Source organism: Peromyscus leucopus, chromosome 6, assembly GCF_004664715.2.
Source record: "Peromyscus leucopus breed LL Stock chromosome 6, UCI_PerLeu_2.1, whole genome shotgun sequence".
Classification (NCBI taxonomy): domain Eukaryota; kingdom Metazoa; phylum Chordata; class Mammalia; order Rodentia; family Cricetidae; genus Peromyscus; species Peromyscus leucopus.
The window spans coordinates 8,692,967-8,714,532 of NC_051068.1; the positions used below are offsets into that span (position 1 = coordinate 8,692,967).

The window sequence follows — 21,566 nt, forward strand, 5'->3', positions numbered from 1 at the left end:
CCTCTCCTCCCTCTCCCTCTGTCTACCCACCTCTCTCTCCTGCTCCCTTTCTCCCTGAACCCCCACCCCGAGTGTGTATGTCCTGAGGCAAAGTGTGTAAAGAACACAAACCGCATTGAACTAGTGGTGTGTCAATAGATGGCATGGTGGGAGCCACCACCTGTGTGAGGGGCTAACATGAGAAAAGGCCAGTGGCTGGCACAGCACAGGAAGCTGCTGGGATCCAGACTTCTTCAGGTGGGGGAGGAGACAGGAGAGGCCCACTTGCACATCCCCAGGATTGGCCCTCTTTGCCATATACCTCTCCCTCCATGTAGGGAAGTTTGAACAGAACCTCAGAGACAGAAGTGAGCCTGGCTGCAGTGCATCTTCTCTCTGTCTAAAGCTTGGCCTGGAGCCTTCTCAGCTCAGTGCCATCATTTCTCTTCAACGTGCGACCTCTCACACCAGCTCAAGACTCACTGGGTCTGACGGCCATTTCAGTCCACCCCTGCCTGGCAGCTGGCAGCGGAGAGCGTGCCTTCTCATGCTCCAGAAATGCTCTGTTCATAGGCTATTGGGAAGCTGCTAGAGGAAATATCAAGTCCTGAGGACACTGGAATATTATCAAAAGGCACAGGGACCTCTGATGCTGACCCTCGACTTCCGGCTCTTTTCCCTGTTTCCTGCCTGATACCTCCTGTACAGGGAGGGGCTTGTTCTCTCATGTTCCCAAGCAACTGTCTTGGTCTGCCGACTGTAAATGCAGGTACAAGAGAGCTGTGTTCTCATCTTTGGCGTGTTCCACTCCTGAGCCAACCCAAGAAACAGTCCTTTGCTGGATGCACACGTACTGCAAGGAATGTGTTGTCTGGAGCTTTGGAAGAAATCCAGAAAGAGAGCAGAGAGAGAGGACAGCAGCTGACTTCCTGCACCGTTGTGTTGGCCTCTTAGCCCAGTGCCTCACTGTCCCCATTGCTACCTGCTCTAAGCTGACGGCACTCTGGGTGACAGGCTGGGCACCCGGTACATCCCTTTGTACCTTGTAAGGAACTCTCCTCAGATACTGAGCAGGCTGCCAGTCATTCACAGGCTACTGAGAAATTCCATTTGAGGAAATGATTCAGCATGTAGTCCACGGCTCCCTTCCAATTATACCCTTTTACTCCCACCTTCTGGTGCCCTTGACATTTGTTTGGTGGGGATAGCAAGGAAGCTTCACTTTGATCTCTATGATTTGAGTAAAGTTACAGGGGAGAATTTTGAATAATGTGTGTGAAACTCCTAAAAACCTGGGAGTGAGATGGCTGATGATATCGGAATGTAGTCCCTGAACCGGACCTATCTTAGGTGTTCTTCCCCATTGGCTGAGTGGAGGGAACAGCAAGCATCCTTCTGGGCTATCTCATTGGTTTCCTCCATGTCTTGATGACATCAGCCATGCCATACTTACAGATCACCTCGCCTGGATAGAGAGACCTGGAGATTCCGTCCAGTAAAGCGGGGAGCACTGGCAGTCAGTCCAAACATAAGAAGGCAGGTTAGGACTTAAGACCTGTCTTCCACAGCAGTGTGTAAGGGAGCTGGAGAACATCTGGTCGACTGTGCTGCAATGTACGCGCCTGTCCCCATCAGAATATCCCATCCTTTTCCTATCACAGTAAAGGATAGGTTGTTGTGTGTTAAACAGATTGGATGCGATTAATACCTACTAAATTCGCCACCGGTTCTAACTGTTGGTATTTATTCAGAAGTCATAAAAGCTTGTACCCAAGACCTAGACACCAAGGTTTGTAAGCATTTTGTATAGAATAGTCCAAACTGGAAACACTCCAAATATCTCTCAGCAACTGAGATCAAACCCCAGCACATCCACTTAATAGAATACTACTAAGTGACAAAAGTCAGGAAGTATCAACACGTGATCCAACAAGGAGGGCCTTCAAGATTGCTATCATAGGTGGGAAAAAGGCCACCTGCTGTTTCAGTCCTTTTCGATAAATTTGGAAGATGTAGTCTACATTGATGGAGCAGATGAGAAAGTTACCCAGAGAGTGGGAAGGGAGACGGGAAAGAAGGGGAGGCGTGAGGGGGGAGTGCAGTCCTCTGGAGGTGAGGTTTGCTGCCTTGATTGTGAGGGTGGGGTCACAGGGGTGTCACACCTTATCAAATGGTGTACGTCATACATGTGCAGTTTACTATGTAGCAATTAGAGCTCAATAAAAACAGTGAAAGAAAAAACCGTATGAGACAGGAAAGTAGACGGGGGACTATTTGGGAGAAGGGAGAGGACTAAAAGTATGGAAGGGGAAGAGAGGGGGTGGAAGAGAGATAGGAGGAAAGTACACGCTAGGCCGATGCAATAGTATCATGAAACCCATTATTTCACACACGTCAAAAAGATTGAAAACAGCAACATTTCATATGGTTCCACTGACACATACATCTCACTAATAAATTAACTTTTAAAAACCTTATACATTTCTTATACATTTATTGGAAACATACCATATGCCAGGCACCAGGAAAAGTGTGTGCACTGAAAAGTGAATGTGATTCCTCTGACTCTGCAGCTGGATGAGGAAATAAGTTTGTAAACAGACAATGGAGTGACTTCCCCACAGGCAGTTCTGCAGTAATTACCAGGTTTAACCAACTGTCCTCTGTTGATTGAATTTGTGTGTATATCTGTGCTTTCTCGTTTTGCAGAGTGACTTGTGGTCTTTGGGAATCACCGCCATTGAGATGGCAGAGGGCGCGCCCCGTAAGTTCCTTCCTGGGTAAAATCTGCTGTGGGCTGCTTCTGTGGGTCCTGTGGGCTCCTGCCAGGGCTACGCTTGCTCTCCTTCCGCTACACTGAGCCCGGCGTGGGTCTGATGTGGTCTATTTAGAAAGCAGAGGCATCTTAAATCAACCAGGAATCTGTTGGTTTCAGAGCAGTGTGTGGATCTGTGTTTTGCTGAGAAAGAGGAAAGCAAACTTTGGGGGGGGGGTCTTTCTTTCTCACCCACTTACTGTGTGGCTCGTTCTTGCGGCCCTCTGCCTCATGCAGAATTTGGAGCAACCACAGACAATGTCAACTCCCATGTACAGAACTCCAAAGCTGAATTCCTGGGTGCAGCTTTCAAAAATACCTGAACTCAGAGGCTGCCTCTCTTCTGAAAATATTAGTATTTAAGATGTCCCTGCCCTTATAGGAGCAGTGTCTCAGATGCTTGCAATCTTGAGAACACCCCCCCCCAAGTCCCCTGAGACGTTAAGCACTAGCACCATAGAAGATCTCTGGCAGCTGTTGTGGTGGCCTGGGGGGCTGAGACTGGACCTCCCAGACCTCCCCAACTCTCCCTATCAGTGCCAACTCAGTAGAGACACCAGCACACTCTTTCCTGAGAGAGGTGGATTCACTTTGCAAGCTGCTGTGGTTCGAGCATCACCCTTATACCTAGCCAACCCAGCCTGGGGGACTACAGGACAGTCTAGGACCCACCTTCCCTCCTGCACCCAGGGCTAGCATTGCGTGACAATGGCATGGCCCTTTGCTGGCTCTTCTCTGTCTCACTCAGACAGGAATTGCTCCCAGTTGTGTCCTTGTGTACGCATTCACACACCGCCACACCTTCTCATCCACTTCTCACAGGACCAGGGCTCCAAAGACCTGCAAGGACCTTCAAGACAGTTCATTCTTAGACTTTGGACTCTTGAGTCATCACTGCCCTCTTATTTTTCTTAAGTTCCTTGAATCCATGTGTGGCATGATTGACTTGGAGTGTTTATTGACAAAATTTCCTTTGTTCACAATGACATTTTTGAGTCAGAAAATTCAGATACCACAGTGTTAAAACTGTGTTATCATCCTGAGTGGTAGACGAGACTAAAAATAAACTCTACCCACAGAATCCTCTGGCATCGAGGGAGCATATATTCTCAATCTTGGTACCAAGAAAAAAAAAATGTATTCTCACTGTTAGAAAGTAAGCAATAAGATATGTGGATTGAAATAAGAATGTAGAGTGTGTTCGTGATACATGATTACATCATGTTTACAAGCTGACTTCACCTCCTAGTCATCCTGGGGTTGGAGGGTTTAGAAAACAAGGCACACCACGCAACCTGAAAGGCTGCTAGGGACATTTGGTGTCCTGGCAGAGTACCAAAAAGCCTAGAAATGTGCATAGACATCAGTGTGTGCATAAAGCCTCCAATGGAAGACAGAGCTGTGGCTGCTCAGATCCCTTTTAGAGTGCAGCTTAGGCTTTTGTTAAAGAGCATCACCTCTGCCACACCGATCCTAGCTGTCACCATGCCGTTTGTTTTGAATGGCAGGTGGCTACTTACACAGGAGATGGCTAGTCGTTGGCCCCTTAACTCATTTTCCTTATGACATGAAGATATGGACCCTAGGAATGTTAGTATCTGTTTGAAATGTGCATTTTATGAGATTCATCTAATTAGACATCAGCTCTTTAAAATGTTTGCCGAGCAGAAGCTTCCGGATCTTTGACTCCTTATTCACAAGCACCTTATAGACATGTGTCCACGTGTGTAGCATTTCTGTACAGACAGGATGGTAGTGTGGGCTTGGCTTCTGACTGGCTCTGGTCCTTGTTTTTGGTCTCCCACAGCCCTCTGTGACATGCATCCCATGAGAGCCCTCTTCCTCATCCCCCGGAACCCAGCACCTCGCCTCAAGTCAAAGAAGTGGTAAGTTTGCCCTTCAGTATTTTGAAGATCTGAAGGTGAAGCTTTCCTGTGATCTTTCCTTTGTCTTTCGTGTGTGTGTGTGTGTGTGTGTGTGTGTGTGTGTGTGTGTGTGTGTGTGTGAACATGTGTCTGCAGGTGCACATTTGGCCGGGGTTGACCTCAGTTATCTCATACAGTTGCTTTCCTACCTTAGTTTTATGGACAGGGTGTCTCATTAAACCCAGAGGTCACCAATTTGTCTAGATTGGCTGGCCAGTGAGCCCCAGCAAACCGACTGCCTCAGTTTCCATAGCCCTGCGATTACAGGCACATCCTACCACACCTGGCTTTATGTGAGTGCTGGGGATCTGAACTTGGGTCCTTGTGCTTGCGTGATGAGCACTGTACTGACTGAGCCATCTGTCCAGCCTCTCTGTGATCTTCCTTTGAGTTACCCCTGATCTCCCCCGGGTCCTTCTGGCTGGGTTAAAAGAGTGCACAGCACAGCTGGTAGGTGGCATTCTGTGTGCTGCCATTCATCCTGGACTCCCAGCTTCATTACCTGCCGTCTGTACAGCAGGTTGTTAACCCTATCCTCAAGGCAAAGAGCTATTAGCCAAAATAGAGCCCAGGTAATGCACAGAGACGCTGTGATTTATGACTGCGGTGTGTTCTCCTGACTGCATGGCACATTTCATCAGAGACAGTGATGATTTAGAGTCAGCCCATTAGATTGGCCGGCTTCTACTCCTCAAGACAGTGGTTCCCTGTGTGCCACACAGACCTGCTAATGGTCCATGTGATGTCTCTGGCTTGGGAAATCGTGGTTCTTTGTGGAGTTATTTTTAGTCCCTTTCTCTTTATGACAGGGCATTCTGGCTTCCTATTTGGGGAGAACAGTATAACCTTTGTTCTTAATAAACTAATCCTGACAAAAAGGTGACTTGTTCTAAAGGGAGCTACTCCGTGCATACTGTCATGAGGAGGCATGCTGGGCATGTGGATGGTGAACGCCCAGATGGGGTTTGGAAACGGGGTCCTCAGGTTAGGGCCGTATGTTGTCTGTCACTCTCGTGGGTAGTTTTATCATGGTCTTTATGTCAGTTTCCCCTTCCCTGCTACAGAAGTGGCAGGACCTCCTGATACACTCTTATATCTCTGGTTCCCCCTGCATTAGAGTTAATCCTTGCCCACCTGTGACCTCCTACTGTTTTTCCCACTAGGCATAAGTCCTGGGTAGTCCGACTAAAAAGGAGCAAACCATTTGTCCCTTTTCCTATGACTTAAGGCTCAGACCCTTGACTGGCATCCTGTCTCCCACCCACAGGTGCACACCCACCACCCAGAGCAGGCTTAATTAGTACAATCAGCCGTAATGACATAGCAACCCTGGCTGACAGAGGAAAGGCGTGCTACACAGAGAGGAAGGAAACAGAAAAGCCACAGCAACGGCTGTCTCTAAGCTCCAGACCTGCAAGGGGGAGGGGGGATTGCTATTGGTAACCGAGGCGAAGCTTCCCTGCTCTCCTTCCTCTCAGAGGGTCACTGTGGTACCAGAAGTGTTCTCTCCCCAGCAACAGCCTTTCATTGGGCACCAGAGAGCATGTGCACAGGAGGGTCCTTCCTCTCTCTTCTGAGATTTCTTCTCCCCACCCCCCATCTGACTCCTGGAGAGGGGAGCCAGCTCCGTTCCCTCCCCTGGAAGCAATGGTGACATTGCGAAGCCTGCTGCCTGCCAGATTGCAGCTTGGAATGTGCCAAGCTCCCCAGGAGAGCCTGCTGTGTGCCATGGGCCTCACTTCCTGTCCCCTGCGGCTGAGCCTCCTCCTGTCACTTCTGGGGAGATATTGTGTGCTCTTCCACAGGGGAACAAGCCGGTCGTCCAGGCATGTCATCTAAGAGGCTGCATCGGTCACTTTATCATTTCCTGACAGAACTCCTGACAAAAGCTCGCAGTTAAAGAAGGGAAACAGTCCATCATGGCAGAGAAATTAAGGCAGTGGGGACGTGACACAGTTGTCACACTATGTGAGAGAGCTGAATGCAGCTATTCAGCTGTTTTCTTCCTCCTTCCTTTTGATTCAGACAGAGATCCAATCTGTGCACAGTCAGGATAGATCTTTCCTCCTAGATTGAGCCTATCATCTGGCCACACCCTTACTGCCACACTCAGATGTGTGTCTCCCAGGTGATTGCAAGTCTAATTAAGTTGGCAAGGAAGATGAGCCATCACAAGTCTACCCCTGTCAACCTGTCGCTTTAAACTATAACATTCCACTCCTGGGCCTCAAAGGCTCATCATCATCTCATGAGGCAAAGTGCATTTAGTTCATCTATAAGAGTTCCCCAAATCTTAACAGTTTGAAATCCAATTGCTCAAAAGCCTGAAGACTCTTGTGATACCCACATCAGTCTCTTAATTGTGAAGACCTGTAAAGTTAAAAACCAAGTCACAGTTTTCCAATGTACAATAGCCCAAACTAATCATTTTCATTCCAAGAGGACTAGAATGTGGACACAGAAGGGAAAAACAGGACATAAGCTGGCTCTGTGCCTAGCATGGGAAACAACACCCTGCAGTTTCATTTCAAGCGTCTCAGGCTCCTAGTAATGCCATTTGGTCCCCGCTGGCCTTGCCTCTCCTGCTCTGCCTCTAGCACACATAGCCTCTCTTAGAATGGTTCCACTCCATGCCTGTGACTTTCCTCAGTGGGCATCCCACAAGCCTGGCTCTCTAATGTCCTGAGTGACACCTCACTTCACAGCCCTATACCATGCATGGCTCATGAGACCTCCTTGAAGGAACTCTGACTCTGCTACTCATTGTCCGACCTCAGGAGCGTTTGCAAGTCCTCACTGCCCACAGTGAGCTGGGTCCTCTCCTGTCAATCACTAACCGAGAAGATGCTTCCACAGACTTGCCTGCAGGCCAATATGATAGAGGCATTTCTCAGCTGAAGATAGCTAGCTATTCTCCAATGACCCTGGCTTATGTCAAGTTGACCAAAAAGCTAGACACTCCCAACCCCCATTAATTTTCAAAGCTCTATGCCTGTTGTCAGGCATTTTTGTTTTGAGAAAGGACAAAGGGGTGTATGTGTGTGTGTGTGCATGTGTGGTGTGTGTGTTTGTGTGTATGTGTGTTCCAAATAAAGTTATGATGACATAAAGTAGATGTCACAAAATATTTGAAATAAATTGAATTTGCTCATTTGTACTGTGACTGCACACTTCATCAAAATCAAACCCAAACTGGAACACAGGCTTTGGAAATTAACCTTTTCTGTTCAGTTTTCCCAAATCAAATACATCTAGAGCAAGTCCCTTAATGAACGTTGTGCAGTCACACGCTCTGTAACATGTTGGTTAACAATGCACTAGGCCACCTGATGACTCTGGAGCCGCCTCAGCTAAGCAGATATGTTCTGTGATACTCCCACAATGATAAAACCATCTTCCAAACATCTCCCTGTCACTCAACAGTGCCCCACGGGGCCCATTTTATTCAACAGAAGGGGGGGGGGGGCTGGTAAGCCATGTCTCATTTCTGTGTCGCAGTCCTTAGGAAAGAATTTTCTCTTACTTGAGTCCAGTGATGATCAGAGAATGGTCAGATGTCCCTGCAGTATGCCAGTGCTAATCAAGAGAGGCATTTTAAAGGAATTCACTTCTTTAATCACTGCAGTGGTATTTTGAGATAAGTTCTGTGGATGTCTGTATTTGCAGACAGGGAAAGTTAAGTCATTTGTCCTGAGCCATACAGCACGTGATGAAGCCCAAGGCAGAGAAAGGGGGTAGTGAGAACTGGCACAGAGCCACACAGATTTTCAAGGCTGGAATTGCCGATATGGATGTGATGACTATTGTAAGCATCCAGCCCTCCAGATTACAATGGCTAATGTAAGCAACTTCAGTGTATAACCAGCGTGACTCTGTTGAACATCAGACTGTGAGCACCAAACACTGGCATTCCTTCTCCATCCATCACCCTGAGCATCAATCCTTGACATTTGCCACTGCATCCAACTCTAGGCAAGGCTGTATTGCTAACCTTCCTGCAAGTTGTTATTTTTTTTTTTCTTAAGAGACAAAGCTAAGCTACCAGCAGGACCATAAATTTACTTTGAACCCATTGTAACACCCAGCGAGCAGGTATTCAACACCCGTGAAGTACTTTCACTTGTAATTAACTGTGCAATTAAACATATTGATTCCTCGGTCACACTAACTTAGAAAATTAGTGTGTCTTCTTTGAAGACGTGGGAATTTTGTTTTGTTTTTGTTTTGTGGAGACAGGGTTCCACTGTGTAGTCCAGGTTGTCTTCAGATGCATTATATAACCTATAGCCTCAAACTCATGGTTATCCTCCTGCCTCAGCATTCCAAGGTGCTGGGATTATGGGAATGTGCCATCACACTTGCTTGAGGATGTGTTTTAAGTGAGCCGCATTTTCTCTTCAGATGCTGCCTGTGCAAAAGATAGAGACACTTCAGCTGCTTTACAGAGCTCTGTGTCCTGTCTCTGCCCTTCGGATGCCAAGCCATTCTTGGAGTCCTTCCCTCCAGCAGAGCCCTGCAGAGGGAACTCTCAGAGCTGGTTCCATTAATGGAACACAGTTCTGCCTGGAGAGCTGGAGGGTTTTCTGGCTTTTTTTTTTTTTTTTTTTTTTTTTTTTTTTTTTTTTTTTGGTTGTTTTATTTTCAGATGTCAGTGTCAGAGAAAGGAATGCATAGTCTATTGAGGTCTGGATCTCATTTTTCAAATTGGTTGTGATGGCTTTTATTTATCACCCTCTAATTAATAGAGGAGTGCTTTACAATAAAAAGCAAGCACTTCTTCCTAGCTGCCAGTGAGAGAACTACTGTTTCGTTCCTTGTGAATATTTCATAGGCCTCTGTCATGAGTTGTGTTGTCTTCATCTTTTTGATGCTGATTTTTCTCCCCAGAGCAGCCCTGTGTGGAGTCCGCCAGGTTTGCGGCTGCCTTTTGAGGTCATTAGAGCTTCCGGTTTGTTCCTTAGATGAGTCTGTTCTTCAGTACTTTTTTTATTTGATTAATCTGGGATAGAAAACATACTACTCCTTGCAACCAATTCTCTCCCCCCCCCCGTGTGTGTGTGTGTGTGTGTGTGTGTGTGTGTGTGTGTGTGTGTGTTATATGAATGTGGACAGGGCACATGCACATTTGTGCACACATATTTGGAAGCCAAAAGGCAGTGTCAGGTGACTACCTCAATCACTTTCCATTTCACATTTGAGACGTTCTCTCACAGAACCTGGAACTTTCTGATAGGCTAGACGAGGTGGCCAGTTAGCTCGAGGCTCTGCCTCTCCTGTCCCCCATTCTCAACACAGGTATGGTAGGTGCACACTGGCGTGCTAGCTATGTACATGAGTGCTAGAGGTTCGAATCCAGGTCCTCATGCTTGCATAGCAAGAACGTTGTCCACTGAGCCACCTCCCTGGCCCCAAGACCTCCATTTCCGTTCCTCACAAGCACAGACTGGAATGGAGCCAGACCGCAGCTGGAATCAGTACTTCCGTGTGTGCATCCATCCATCCATTCATTCACCAGACATAGCGCTGTAGGTAGTGTGCTCACGATATGACTTGTGCATTTCCTGACACCTCTGAAAACCTCCAGGAAGGAAGACATCACAAGCAGGTACATAGCTCTTCTGTCATATTTCTAGTCCATGGTATAGCCAACCCTAATTCACCTGTGAGCAAGGCAGTGGCTAAGGATGCTGCATTGCTTTTAGATGTATGCAAGATACTTTCAAGCTCGTGCATAGTTTAGAAATGTAGGAAGAAAATTTATTACTTGAAAAACATGGAATAAGTTAAGAAATTGCTTAAATGTAGGCAGAAGCAGAGAGTATCCTACTCTGGCATTATTTTCTATGCATATGTAATACATAATATTTATTTATTCTGTGTGTGTGCATGTACATTCAAGTGTGTGTGTGTGTGTGTGTGTGTGTGTGTGTGTGTGTGTGTGTGTGTGTGTACAGTCAAGCACATACCACAATGCACATGTGGAGGTCGGGACAGATTTCAGGAGTTGGTTCTCTCCTTCAACATTGTTGATGTAGGGTTTCTCCTGGTGCTTCTGTCTCGATATTCTTCTTCTTCTCCTCCTCCTCCTCCTTTTTCATCTTCTATCTGCTCCGGGAGAGCTGGACCCTCAGCTTAGGAGACATCTTTTAGGTCTCCACCTCCCATTGCCCCCCTTACTTGAGGATGCCGATAACAGCTGCTCACCATCCATCAGGCTTTAGCTGCTGCGCCCTCTCCTCCCTGTCTCTTGCACTTGGATGCTGGAGGACATGCTGCACATGGTGTTCTATGTGCTGAAGATACTTCTTGAGCCTGAAATACGCACATTCTGGGAAGTGTTTCTATTGGAGAATTGAGAAAGCCATTCCTTCAGGAATCCACAGTGCAGCCACAGAAGGGCGACAGAGAGCAAAAAACAGCTCCCTCCTGAGTAGGCAAGGTGCTCAGAGGCCAGGGGTTCCACTGAGATCTCAGGAGAGATACACTGAGCTGTCTGGACAGCTCCCAAGGCACTCTGGGAAGCTGTGAACTAATCACTTCTGACTCCTTGGAACTTTTGTCAAGAACACGCATGCCCCACCCATAAATCCTGGCTAACATCAGCAGTAACTTCTGCTGCATTGTGGCCTTGCTTCCCTGATCACTGCCATGGTAGCTGCCTCCGGGGATTTCCTGCTCCCAGACCTTTTTAGCACAGAATTTATCTAGGAGGAAATTGGCTTTCTAGGGGGCGTATAAATGAAGTGCCTGTGTGCTTCCCAAAGAGATCATTTCCCCTTCATTCCTTCAGACTCCTGTGTGAGGCTGTGTTCCCTGTGTGAAAATGTCCCCATGCATATGATAACTACCATATGTTACCTTATGTAAATGTTGATTGTGATTTGACCTTTGAACTTCATTGTACTAATGTATTGATACTGATTTGCGATTGGTTGATCCCTATGCTTACAGAATGGACTTTTTTTTCTTTATAAGGCCATATTTCAAAAGATGTATTTGCTTTTCTCTTATGTTGTCATTTTATCTGTGAATTCATCTCTTTTGTTTGGCAGGTCAAAAAAATTCCAGTCGTTTATTGAGAGCTGCTTGGTAAAGAATCACAGTCAGCGACCAGCCACCGAGCAATTGATGAAGCATCCGTTCATACGAGACCAACCTAACGAGAGACAGGTCCGCATCCAGCTGAAGGACCACATCGACAGAACAAAGAAGAAGCGAGGAGAAAAGGGTCAGTTGCACACTTGTACTTCGGAGAAGGAAACAGAAGGCAGAGTATCATGGTCTCGTGTGAGGGCTGCCTGTTAGGTTGCAGCCTTGGGCGTCAGTGGAGTGGAATCACCGTTTGAAGGCGAATGGAAAAAGTAGATCTGTAAGCGACAGGCCCTCTTCTAGGCACCAAACAAAGCCATGTCGACTGAGACTAGGCAGCACTTTAAATGACAAGTGATTTCTCTTAATTCAAATGAATATTCACATTTCTGAGGGTGACATCCACACATCAACCTACAGAACTCATCTAGTGACATTTTTCTGTATTGACGTCTTCAGCATTTATGTTTTTATGCCCCGAGACTTGTTTCTAATTCAGTTATGTAGAAGTCAGGAAAGAATTCATTACGGTGTCTGTAATAGAAAGGCTCATTAGCTTGCCAGGCTAGCAGCATGGCATCAGCTTTTGTGTGGAAGGTCCTCAAGTGCACCTCTTTATTTTGTAGATGCACAGATTCCTCTCCATAGTCCTCTCTGTGTCATGGAAAGTACAGGAGCCCAGCTTTGAGACCCTGGGACCATGCCCAAGTTGTTGGAGTGGTGGCTTACAGTTGCATGTTCTGGTGCAGGCCTCATGGCCAGCAGAGCATAAGGCGGGGAGGAAGGGAGGCGTGGGCATGACAAGGAGGACTAGGATAAGCAGGAAGAACTCACTGGGGGGAGCAGGAGGCTCTAGGAGGGAGAGGCAGTTTCAGGATAGAAGGTACCCACTGAGAGTGTATGAGGGAAGACAGAGCAGGAGGCCAGAGGCTGGAGTAGGTGGGCGTGGTTTCCTTGACTCCCCCTTCTCGCCCCTCCCCTGTCCTTAGTATAAAGGGCAGCAGAAAGGAGCCGACAACACAGAGAACAGGTTTTTGAAGTATGACCTGATGATTCTCTGGATTTCCTCATTGTCTGTTGTTATGTCTCCCTTTTCATTTCTGCTTTTGTTGATTTGGATGCGCCCTCTCTGCCTTTTAGTTAATTTGGATAAGGGAGTGTCTATCTGCATGGCGAGACAGTTGTATATCTTGATCTGCTTGGGGGGCCCCTGGCGGTAGGATTAGAATCCATCCCTGGTGCATGAGAGGGCTTTTTGGAGCCCACTACCTATGATGGGACACCCTTGCAGCCTTGAGACAGGGGAAGGGCTTGGACTTGCCTCTACTGGTTGTGCCTCCCTATGAGAGGCCTTGCCTTCTTGTGGGAGAAGTGGGGGGTAGGTTGAGAGGGGGAGGCTGGGGGGGGCGCAGGGGAAGGGAAGAGGGGAATCTTTGATTGGTGTGTAAAATGAATGAAAAAAATTTTTTAATAGAAAAAAATTGCTCTTCCCCTACATCCAATGGCCATGGCCATTCTGACCTGGGTGAGGCAGGATTTCAAAGTAGTTTAATTCCATTTCCCTGATGACTGGGGATATTAAACATTTTTTAAAAATTAAAAAAAATTAAATATTTATTTTATTTGTGTGTGTGTTCTGCCTTCATGTATGTATGTACACCACTAATGTATATGGCACCCACAGAGGCTGTAAGAGAGCTCGTGTGACAGATGCTTACACGCACCACTGATTTTCTAGACGGTGGTCATCACTGCTAAGCGACCTCTCCAGCCCCAGTCTCCTTAAAAAAAAAAACAAACTTTTCCATTAGATCTCTTTATGAGTAGCTTTTGGCAGAATTGAAGAGTTTTATTTTTTATGGATTTATATAATCCTGTAGTGCAAAGGCAATCAAGCTCGGTTCTGATAAAATGTTAACATCAAGGAGACTGACAAGTTCAAGTTTTACTTTAGAAACTAGAAGCAATTAGAATAATTGTGTGCTTCTTTTGTTCACTATAGTTTCCTTTACTAGGTAAAAAGTTCTACATGTTATTTTGAACTCTCTGCTTTTCCATTTTGAGAACACATCATTTTGGTATGAATTATAAACACTCTATTGCAGATTCTTTACATTTGGTGAAAGCGTTCTTTCAAAATAGGTAGCCTGAAAAGTTCCTGCTCATCTAAGTATATGAGGCTTACTTGTGATTTTACAAAATACACTTGAACTCCTCATGCTTCTGTTTCCTTCATTGTCTCTCTAATATTTACATAGACTTTTTAGCCAATCTGGTTTTCTCATTGGGAATACTGCCTCCTAATGGAAATAAAGCCAAATTGCAATTTCAGTCCAGTTGATGGGTGCACAAATGTCTTCAGGCTAATAATCAATAACCCATAGCTGTAAAGAAGTGACATTCCTGTGGCATCTTCTTTTGTTTCAAAGGCCTCTCATCCCCTATGGAAAAGTACTGAACATAGCACATCCGGGGATCCAGGAGTCACTGTAGCCCTGGTGGCCTTGGTCTCACCATGTAGGAGTCACTGTACCCCTGGTGGCCTTGGTCTCACCATGTGGGAGTCACTGTAGCCCTGGTGGCCTTGGTCTCACCATGTAGGAGTCACTGTAGCCCTGGTGGCCTTGGTCTTGCCATCTGCTTTTCCACATGCAGACACCCAGCTTCTCGGCACTCACTGCTTCTCGGCTTGTGACATGGCCAGCCATGATGGAGGCCTATCATTCACAGTGACATTGTCCCATCCTTCCAGCTGCTGCCAGCTAAATGGCCACTGGCTTCCAAGGCCCAGCTTCTTACCTCCTCAGTGATTCACGACTTCTACTCCTCCATTCTGAGCAAGAGGAGACAGCTGCTCCTCCTCTCACTTCCCACTGCCCTGTGTGTGCTTCTGCTCGGGATGGAATATGTTGGGGGAGACACTGATTTTCACATTGAAACATCTCAATGCTGATTCTAAATATACCTCCCAGGTTGACCTTTTATTAATATGAAGGCATTACTAGTTTGTAATCTGACCACCTCCCTTATTTCAGAAATTATTATCATAAGTAAGTGAGAGAACAAATCTAAAATATTTAACACTATTTGCTCACATGTAAGATGTCTACTAAACATTCCTTTCCTTTCTTCATAACCATGGAAATGACAGTCATACATTCCATTTGTGCCTTTCTCATTTTATTTTGATCATGTCTAAAGCAAATATTCAGTCTCACTATTACCCATTAACATGTTTATTATCTTTACTGAAGTAAATGAATGTTCCTAACGAATCAATCACACTTACCTATTCTTTTCTGTTAAACCAGGAGTGTGGTTAAACTTGGGACTACGTGCACATCACATGTTCTAGGCTTTTAGTATAGATTAGTGTAGAGAGCATGTGTTTCTATCAAGTAGTACATACTGTAATGCCTCTGTGTCGTGTACTCTCGTGTGCTGGCATAATCACACCAGCCCTGCCATAGACAGGTGAATCCTGTATTGCTCTGTGGAGTTAGGGCAGCATCAGTGTGACTAGGTAGGGAGAATTTTCAGCTCCATTGTCTTATGGGATTGGGGCTACTGATGAGGTCCACTGACCACAGTCCTGTGGCTCATGAAAGTTTATGAAGCAGAGAGATGGTCTTTTCTGAACAGCAGCACCATGGTCTACACTAACATTCTGTGATCTCTCTCAGATGAGACCGAGTATGAATACAGCGGAAGTGAGGAAGAAGAGGAAGAGAATGACTCTGGGGAGCCCAGGTATGAGGAAGAAGGCTAGGCCTTCCCACTGCCAGTCTGGACTGGGCTTGCTCAAAATGTGCTTCCCTTTTGATTTATGGCTCTGTTGTGAAGATGCGCCAGGAGTGAATGCATTGCCCACATACATACTCATTAATGTGTGAAATTTCCCTTAGGCAGACTCTTATAAAAAGTGTGGAAATCAGCATATTCTTTATCTTGTCCACTAAGATGTATGGCCTGTATTCATGACCTTGTTTCCTCACACATGTAGATATAGAGTGGGAAGGAAGCAATTATCTGGCTAATGCAGTGCTAAAAATGTTTAAAATTGCAACTTTGGGGAGAGTCATTCAGCTTCTTGTTCATCCCTCTGAGAAGCCCTTTCAGGTTCTGCCATGTGCCTCGATGTTTCACACAGACCAACCCTGGAGGAGGTGATTCTAGAAAATCAAATTGTCCTCCAGAGGTGAACCCTGATAGAAATGTTCACACCATTCCTGTTGTCCCCACGGAACCCAGTGCTCTTCAATGTTGTTGTCTCCACTTGGAGGCTGGTGTGGCTTTGACCCCCGCTTTCCTCCCATCTGTATTTATGGGCAATTGAGGCGGGCGTGCTTGTGGTGCGTGGACCGCAGTCCTGTGCGTGGACCGCAGCCCTGTGCATGGACTGCAGCTCTGTGCACCCCATAGACGCATACTGTTAATTGCAGAGAGAATGCACAAGTGGAAAGGTACTGGGCATTATGGGTCCATGCCCTCCAGCACTCCAGGGTATCCAGCCCCCTCACATGGCAGCACAAGGACCGATTGCTGTCTCCCTGGCACAGAGTGTCCTGGTGTGCTGGGGGACCATGCTGTAGGAGTAAGCTAGACACCACGTTTTCCCCTTCCTTCCTTCCTTCCTTCCTTCCTTCCTTCCTTCCTTCCTTCCTTCTTCCTTCCTTCGTGTGTGTGTGTGTGTGTGTGTGTGTGTGTGTGTGTCTAGCACATGTGTATACATGTGGAGACTATCCTACTTTGCAGTATTATTGCTGTGATTAAAACCCTGACCAGAAGCAGCTTGGAGAGGAAGGGTCTATTCTGTCTGGCATATTGCAGTCCATTGTGGAGGGAATTCAAAGCAGAAACCTGAGGGCAGGAACTGAAGCAGAGACTGTGGAGAAATGCTGCTTCCTGGTGTGCTCCCCATGGCGTGCTCCTCATGGCTGCTCCCATGCTCCCCATGGCGTGCTCCTCATGGCTGCTCCCATGGCGTGCTCCTCATGGCTGCTCCCCATGGCGTGCTCCTCATGGCTGCTCCCCATGGCTGCTCCCCATGGTGTGCTCCCCATGGCGTGCTCCCCATGGCGTGCTCCTCATGGCGTGCTCCCATGGCGTGCTCCCCATGGCGTGCTCCTCATGGCGTGCTCCCCATGGCGTGCTCCTCATGGCTGCTCCCCATGGCGTGCTCCTCATGGCTGCTCCCCATGGCTGCTCCCCATGGTGTGCTCCCCATGGTGTGCTCCCCATGGCGTGCTCCCCATGGCGTGCTCCCCATGGCGTGCTCCCCATGGCGTGCTCCTCATGGCGTGCTCCCCATGGCGTGCTCCTCATGGCTGCTCCCATGGCTGCTCCCCATGGCTGCTCCCATGGCTGCTCCCATGGCGTGCTCCTCGTGGCTGCTCCCCATGGCGTGCTCCCTCATGGCTGCTCCCCATGGCGTGCTCCCCATGGCTGTGCTCCCCATGGCGTGCTCCTCATGGCGTGCTCCTCATGGCGTGCTCCCCATGGCGTGCTCCCCATGGCGTGCTCCCCATGGCGTGCTCCTCATGGCTGCTTCCCATGGCTGCTCCCCATGGCGTGCTCCTCGTGGCTGCTCCCCATGGCGTGCTCCCCATGGCGTGCTCCTCATGGCTGCTCCCCATGGCTGCTCCCCATGGCTGCTCCCCATGGCTTGCTCAGTCTGCTTTCTTAAACAGCCTAGGGCCACCTGCCCACAGTGGGCACTAATCCCCACAGACGTGCCTGACGGTCAGTCTCATAGTGACAATTTTTCAGCTGAGGTTCCCTTTTCCCAGGTGATCCTAATTTGTGTCAAACTGACAAAAATTAACCAGCATAGACTTAAAGGACAACCTCAGCTATCATTCATCAAGCACTATCTTGTTAGTATGTATTTATAATGAAAATGTATTTTTTCATATGTTATATTCTGATCACAGTTTCCATTCCCAAACTCCTTCCAGGTCCTCCCAATCCACCCAATTCCATGCCCTTTCTTTCTCTTTCTCTCTAGAAAACAAACAGGCAAGCAAAAACAACAACTACCACAAAACATAATAAAAAGAAAAGAGCTCAAGAAACACACACAGAAAAAAAAAAAAAAACAAAAGCACAAAATCAGAAACCATAACATACAAGCAAAAGGTCACTAAGACAAAAGAATAGGAGACAACAAGTCGACATAAGTTCCGTTGAGTTCAACTTTGTGTTCTGAAACGAGGGCTCCCGCGGGCCTGGTACTCGCTGACCAGGCTAGGCCAGCTTCCTGGTGAGCTCCTAGGAGCCTACTGTCTCCACCTTCCAGCACTGGGATTACAAGCATCTGCTACCACACCAGCTATTTTCACCTGAGCGCTGGAGATCAAATTGAGGTTCACACTTGCAAGGCAATGCTTTGCTGATGAGCTATCTCTCCAGCCTCTCGTTCTTTTCCTGAGCCAGCAATTCTCAGCTTGTATGAGTCGCAACCCCTTCGGTGGTCGCATTTCAGATATTCTATACACCAAGTACTTACATTCCAATTCCTAACAGTAGCAAAATTACAGTTATGAAGTGGCAAAGAAACAACTTCATGGTTGGGCTCAGCACCACATGAGGAGCTGTACTAGGGTGTAGCAGCAGCAGGAAGGCTGAGAACCACTGTGTGAAGTCAGCATCACCCATCACCCGACAACCTCAGTTCTTCTTAACTACCCGGAGGTTGGGACTGAGCTCACAGGACATTAGTTTTTCTCTCTTATCTGCCACAGGCTTTCCCAAGGCCAATGACTGAAGGAGAACATTTTCTGCCATCAGAATGTTAGCTGCCCTCACTTTAGCTGCATAGGGCAATGGCTGTCGAACGGTGACGTATAAAATGAACATTTCCTTAGAGCAAAGGACCCTGGTCCCTGCTCACAGAGAAGCCACACTCTGCTCCCAGCCCGGAGACTGTGCCAGGCCTCTGTAGTCTGTTCTTTAAAGAACTGAGAAATCCAGTCTTCCCAAGACTTTCTGTGTGTCAGGGGTCACTTGGTGAGACACCAGCTGTAATTATAACATGTCATTATATCACAGGAAGATGATGCACCAAGTCTCACTGTTTGAACAAGTCTAATTAGTCTTCTTGAAATCCTAAATGTAGAAAAAGATGATGGTTTTCTCATTTTAACATAAGAAAACAGCTTGAGGATGTCACCAGGTCATACACAGAGTTAGTAATTGAGTCATTAGTACAACCAAGGTCTCCGGTATTAGTTCAGTATCAGTTAAGATTAATGGGGCGTCCTCATGTGCGTGTGACACTGGGTCCCCAACCTTATCACCTTTGCTCATAGCATGTGACTTGTGCGTACAAGCACCACCATTTCGAAGTTGTTTTAGACTTTGACACAGAGACAGCAAGTTGTAGAGGGGTTCACAGGAGACTCCTAAACTGCCTGTGGAATGCCCTCAGTGAAGCTCTTGGCCTTGTCTATAACAGCATCTCACACAGATTCTAGTAACTCACCAAAACCAAACTGATACACTTGCCAGCTGCCAACAACCTGCCGTCCTCCTGCCACCCTCCTTCCATGTCTTGTCACACTGTCACCAGCAGCCCAAATGAAACTTCATGCCATCCCTCACCCTAGACTTCAGATCTTTCTACGGGCTTCATTAATTCCATCCCCAGATACTTCTGAGGTCACCCCACTGCTCCTTGCTGGGGCAAGTCTCCACCATGAAACACCATTAGCTAATGTGCTCTCCTGTACCATGCAGACGACCGTTCACTGTCAAGACAATGTGTGTGCAGGTATGGGTAGGGTGGACATCTCAACCATGGGCGCCATCCTCCAGAAGTCAACCTTGCCTTTTTGAGACAAGGTCTCCTTTTGACCTGGGGCTTGCACAATAGGCCAAACTAGCTGGTAAATGAACTTCAGAAACCCACCTGTTTACATCTCCCCAGCACTGGGGTCACAAATGCACACCACCACACTCAGCATTTTATGTGCACTCTGGGGCTCAACTCTGGTCCTCAAATTTGTGTGGCGAGCATTTAACCAAGTGGGCTATTGCCATATCCCAAGCTATGGTGTTTTGGGTTCCCTCATATCTAACTCCTTTTAGAGACTAATCAGGATCCATTATTGGATTGCTCATAGTGTTGGCCAGTTCAGAAGTGAGGCTGATTCTGGAGAGCTGGGGCCTGGGTTTCACAACAGCAGTTAAACAAACGATGGGAATGGGCTGCCATTCAGAACTCCCTCCTCTGAGATCCAACCCCATCTCTATTTTCTACCTAATATCTAGTGGGTGCGATCTCCCTACAGCCTGTCCTAATACCTGTTATATAGCAGAAACAAGGAATTATTTGGCCAATGAATTTATTTTAGGTGAAACTTTCACCAAAATTTAAGGCAGTGGTTCTTAGCCTTCCTAATACTGCGACCCTTTAATACAGTTCCTCATGTTGTGGTGACCCCCACCATGAAGTTATTATTTTCATTGCTACTTCATAACTAAAGTTTTGCCACTGTTACAAATCATAATGTAAATATCTGCTATGCAGTATATCTCATATGCAACCCTGTGAAAGGGTCATTTGTCCCCCCAAAGGGGTTGTGACCCACGGGTGGAGAATCACTGATTTAATGGGGTAGGTGTAAATAAACCTAAGGGAGCCATCCTCATCTCCCTGATAGATGGCTGTGAAGAACTTTCTGGTGGTCACCTGCAGTTATATTGGCATTGGGAAGCCTGGGACCACCAATAACAATGCTGTAGTTTATGTCCTCTGTGCACACACACACTTAAATATACTATGTTAAACATAACCTACGACTTGGTCTCCTCAGGTACAGTCGTCCCAAGTACGTGCTTTGTGGCTAGAATGATGCCCTTCCACAGGGATGTGTTTAGCCAAGCCCTGGGCACCATGGGCTGCACGAACTTGGCCTGAGATCTTGGCTCATTGTCAACCTTGTCTTAAGCCTTGTTTCTCCTGGTCCATTTGATCTTGCCCTGAGTTGACCTCTGCCTCTCAGGCCTTGGGGTGAGCTGTCAAGGAGGTGCCTGTGAGGGCATCTGCTCCTGTGAATAGAATAAGACCCTTCTTACTCCTCTGCTCTCTCGGTGTGTGTGTGTGTGTGTGTGTGTGTGTGTGTGTGTGTGTGTGTGTGTGTGTGCGCGCGCACATCTGCACATGTGTGCACGAGTATTTCCATGCACATATATCTGTGTTGTGCTGTGTTGTGTGTGTATGCATGCATGTGTGCACAGCATGCACGTGTCTAAAGGTCAGAGGACAGCCCTGCTGTTGGTCTTTCCTTCCCATCTGGAGACAGTCTCGTTGTTGGTAGCTATGTACACCAGGCTAGTTGGCCTCCAAGCTTCGGGAATCCTCCTCTCTCTGCCTCACATCTTCCCAAAGACTCATGTGCTGTTGTATCCAGCTTTTGTGTGTGTGGGGGGGGCAGGGGGCCTCTGGGAATATGAATTGAGGCTTATGCTGGTGTAGCGAGCTCTTTAACCATTGAACCATCCCCATAGTCCCTGCTAGCTATTCTTATATGTAGAGATAAGCTTGCCTAAGGTTTAGAGCTTGCACACTCATTGAAGTCTTATGACACACATCTTTGCCGTGCACTGGGGATGGAGTGGTGTGGACAGTCCTAGAAAAGGGTGTGATATTCCTTTAGGACAGCATATGTATGGAATAGTCATCTGGAAAGTGGGGCAATGCCTGTTCTCTTGCATTTGCCCCAGGACGCACAGTTGCAGTGGCCCTCATCACACGT

At 47.2% G+C, this 21,566-nt stretch overlaps 1 protein-coding gene across 1 annotated transcript in view; it reads left to right on the forward strand.

Moving 5' to 3' along the window:
* Positions 1-21,566, forward strand: part of Tnik (TRAF2 and NCK interacting kinase) — a 413,176-nt gene that overhangs the window by 302,835 nt on the left and 88,775 nt on the right. The window contains 4 exon segments of the mRNA XM_028875813.2: positions 2,689-2,743; positions 4,602-4,680; positions 11,772-11,947; positions 15,492-15,558. Of these exon segments, the coding sequence (XP_028731646.1) occupies positions 2,689-2,743; positions 4,602-4,680; positions 11,772-11,947; positions 15,492-15,558 (377 nt within the window).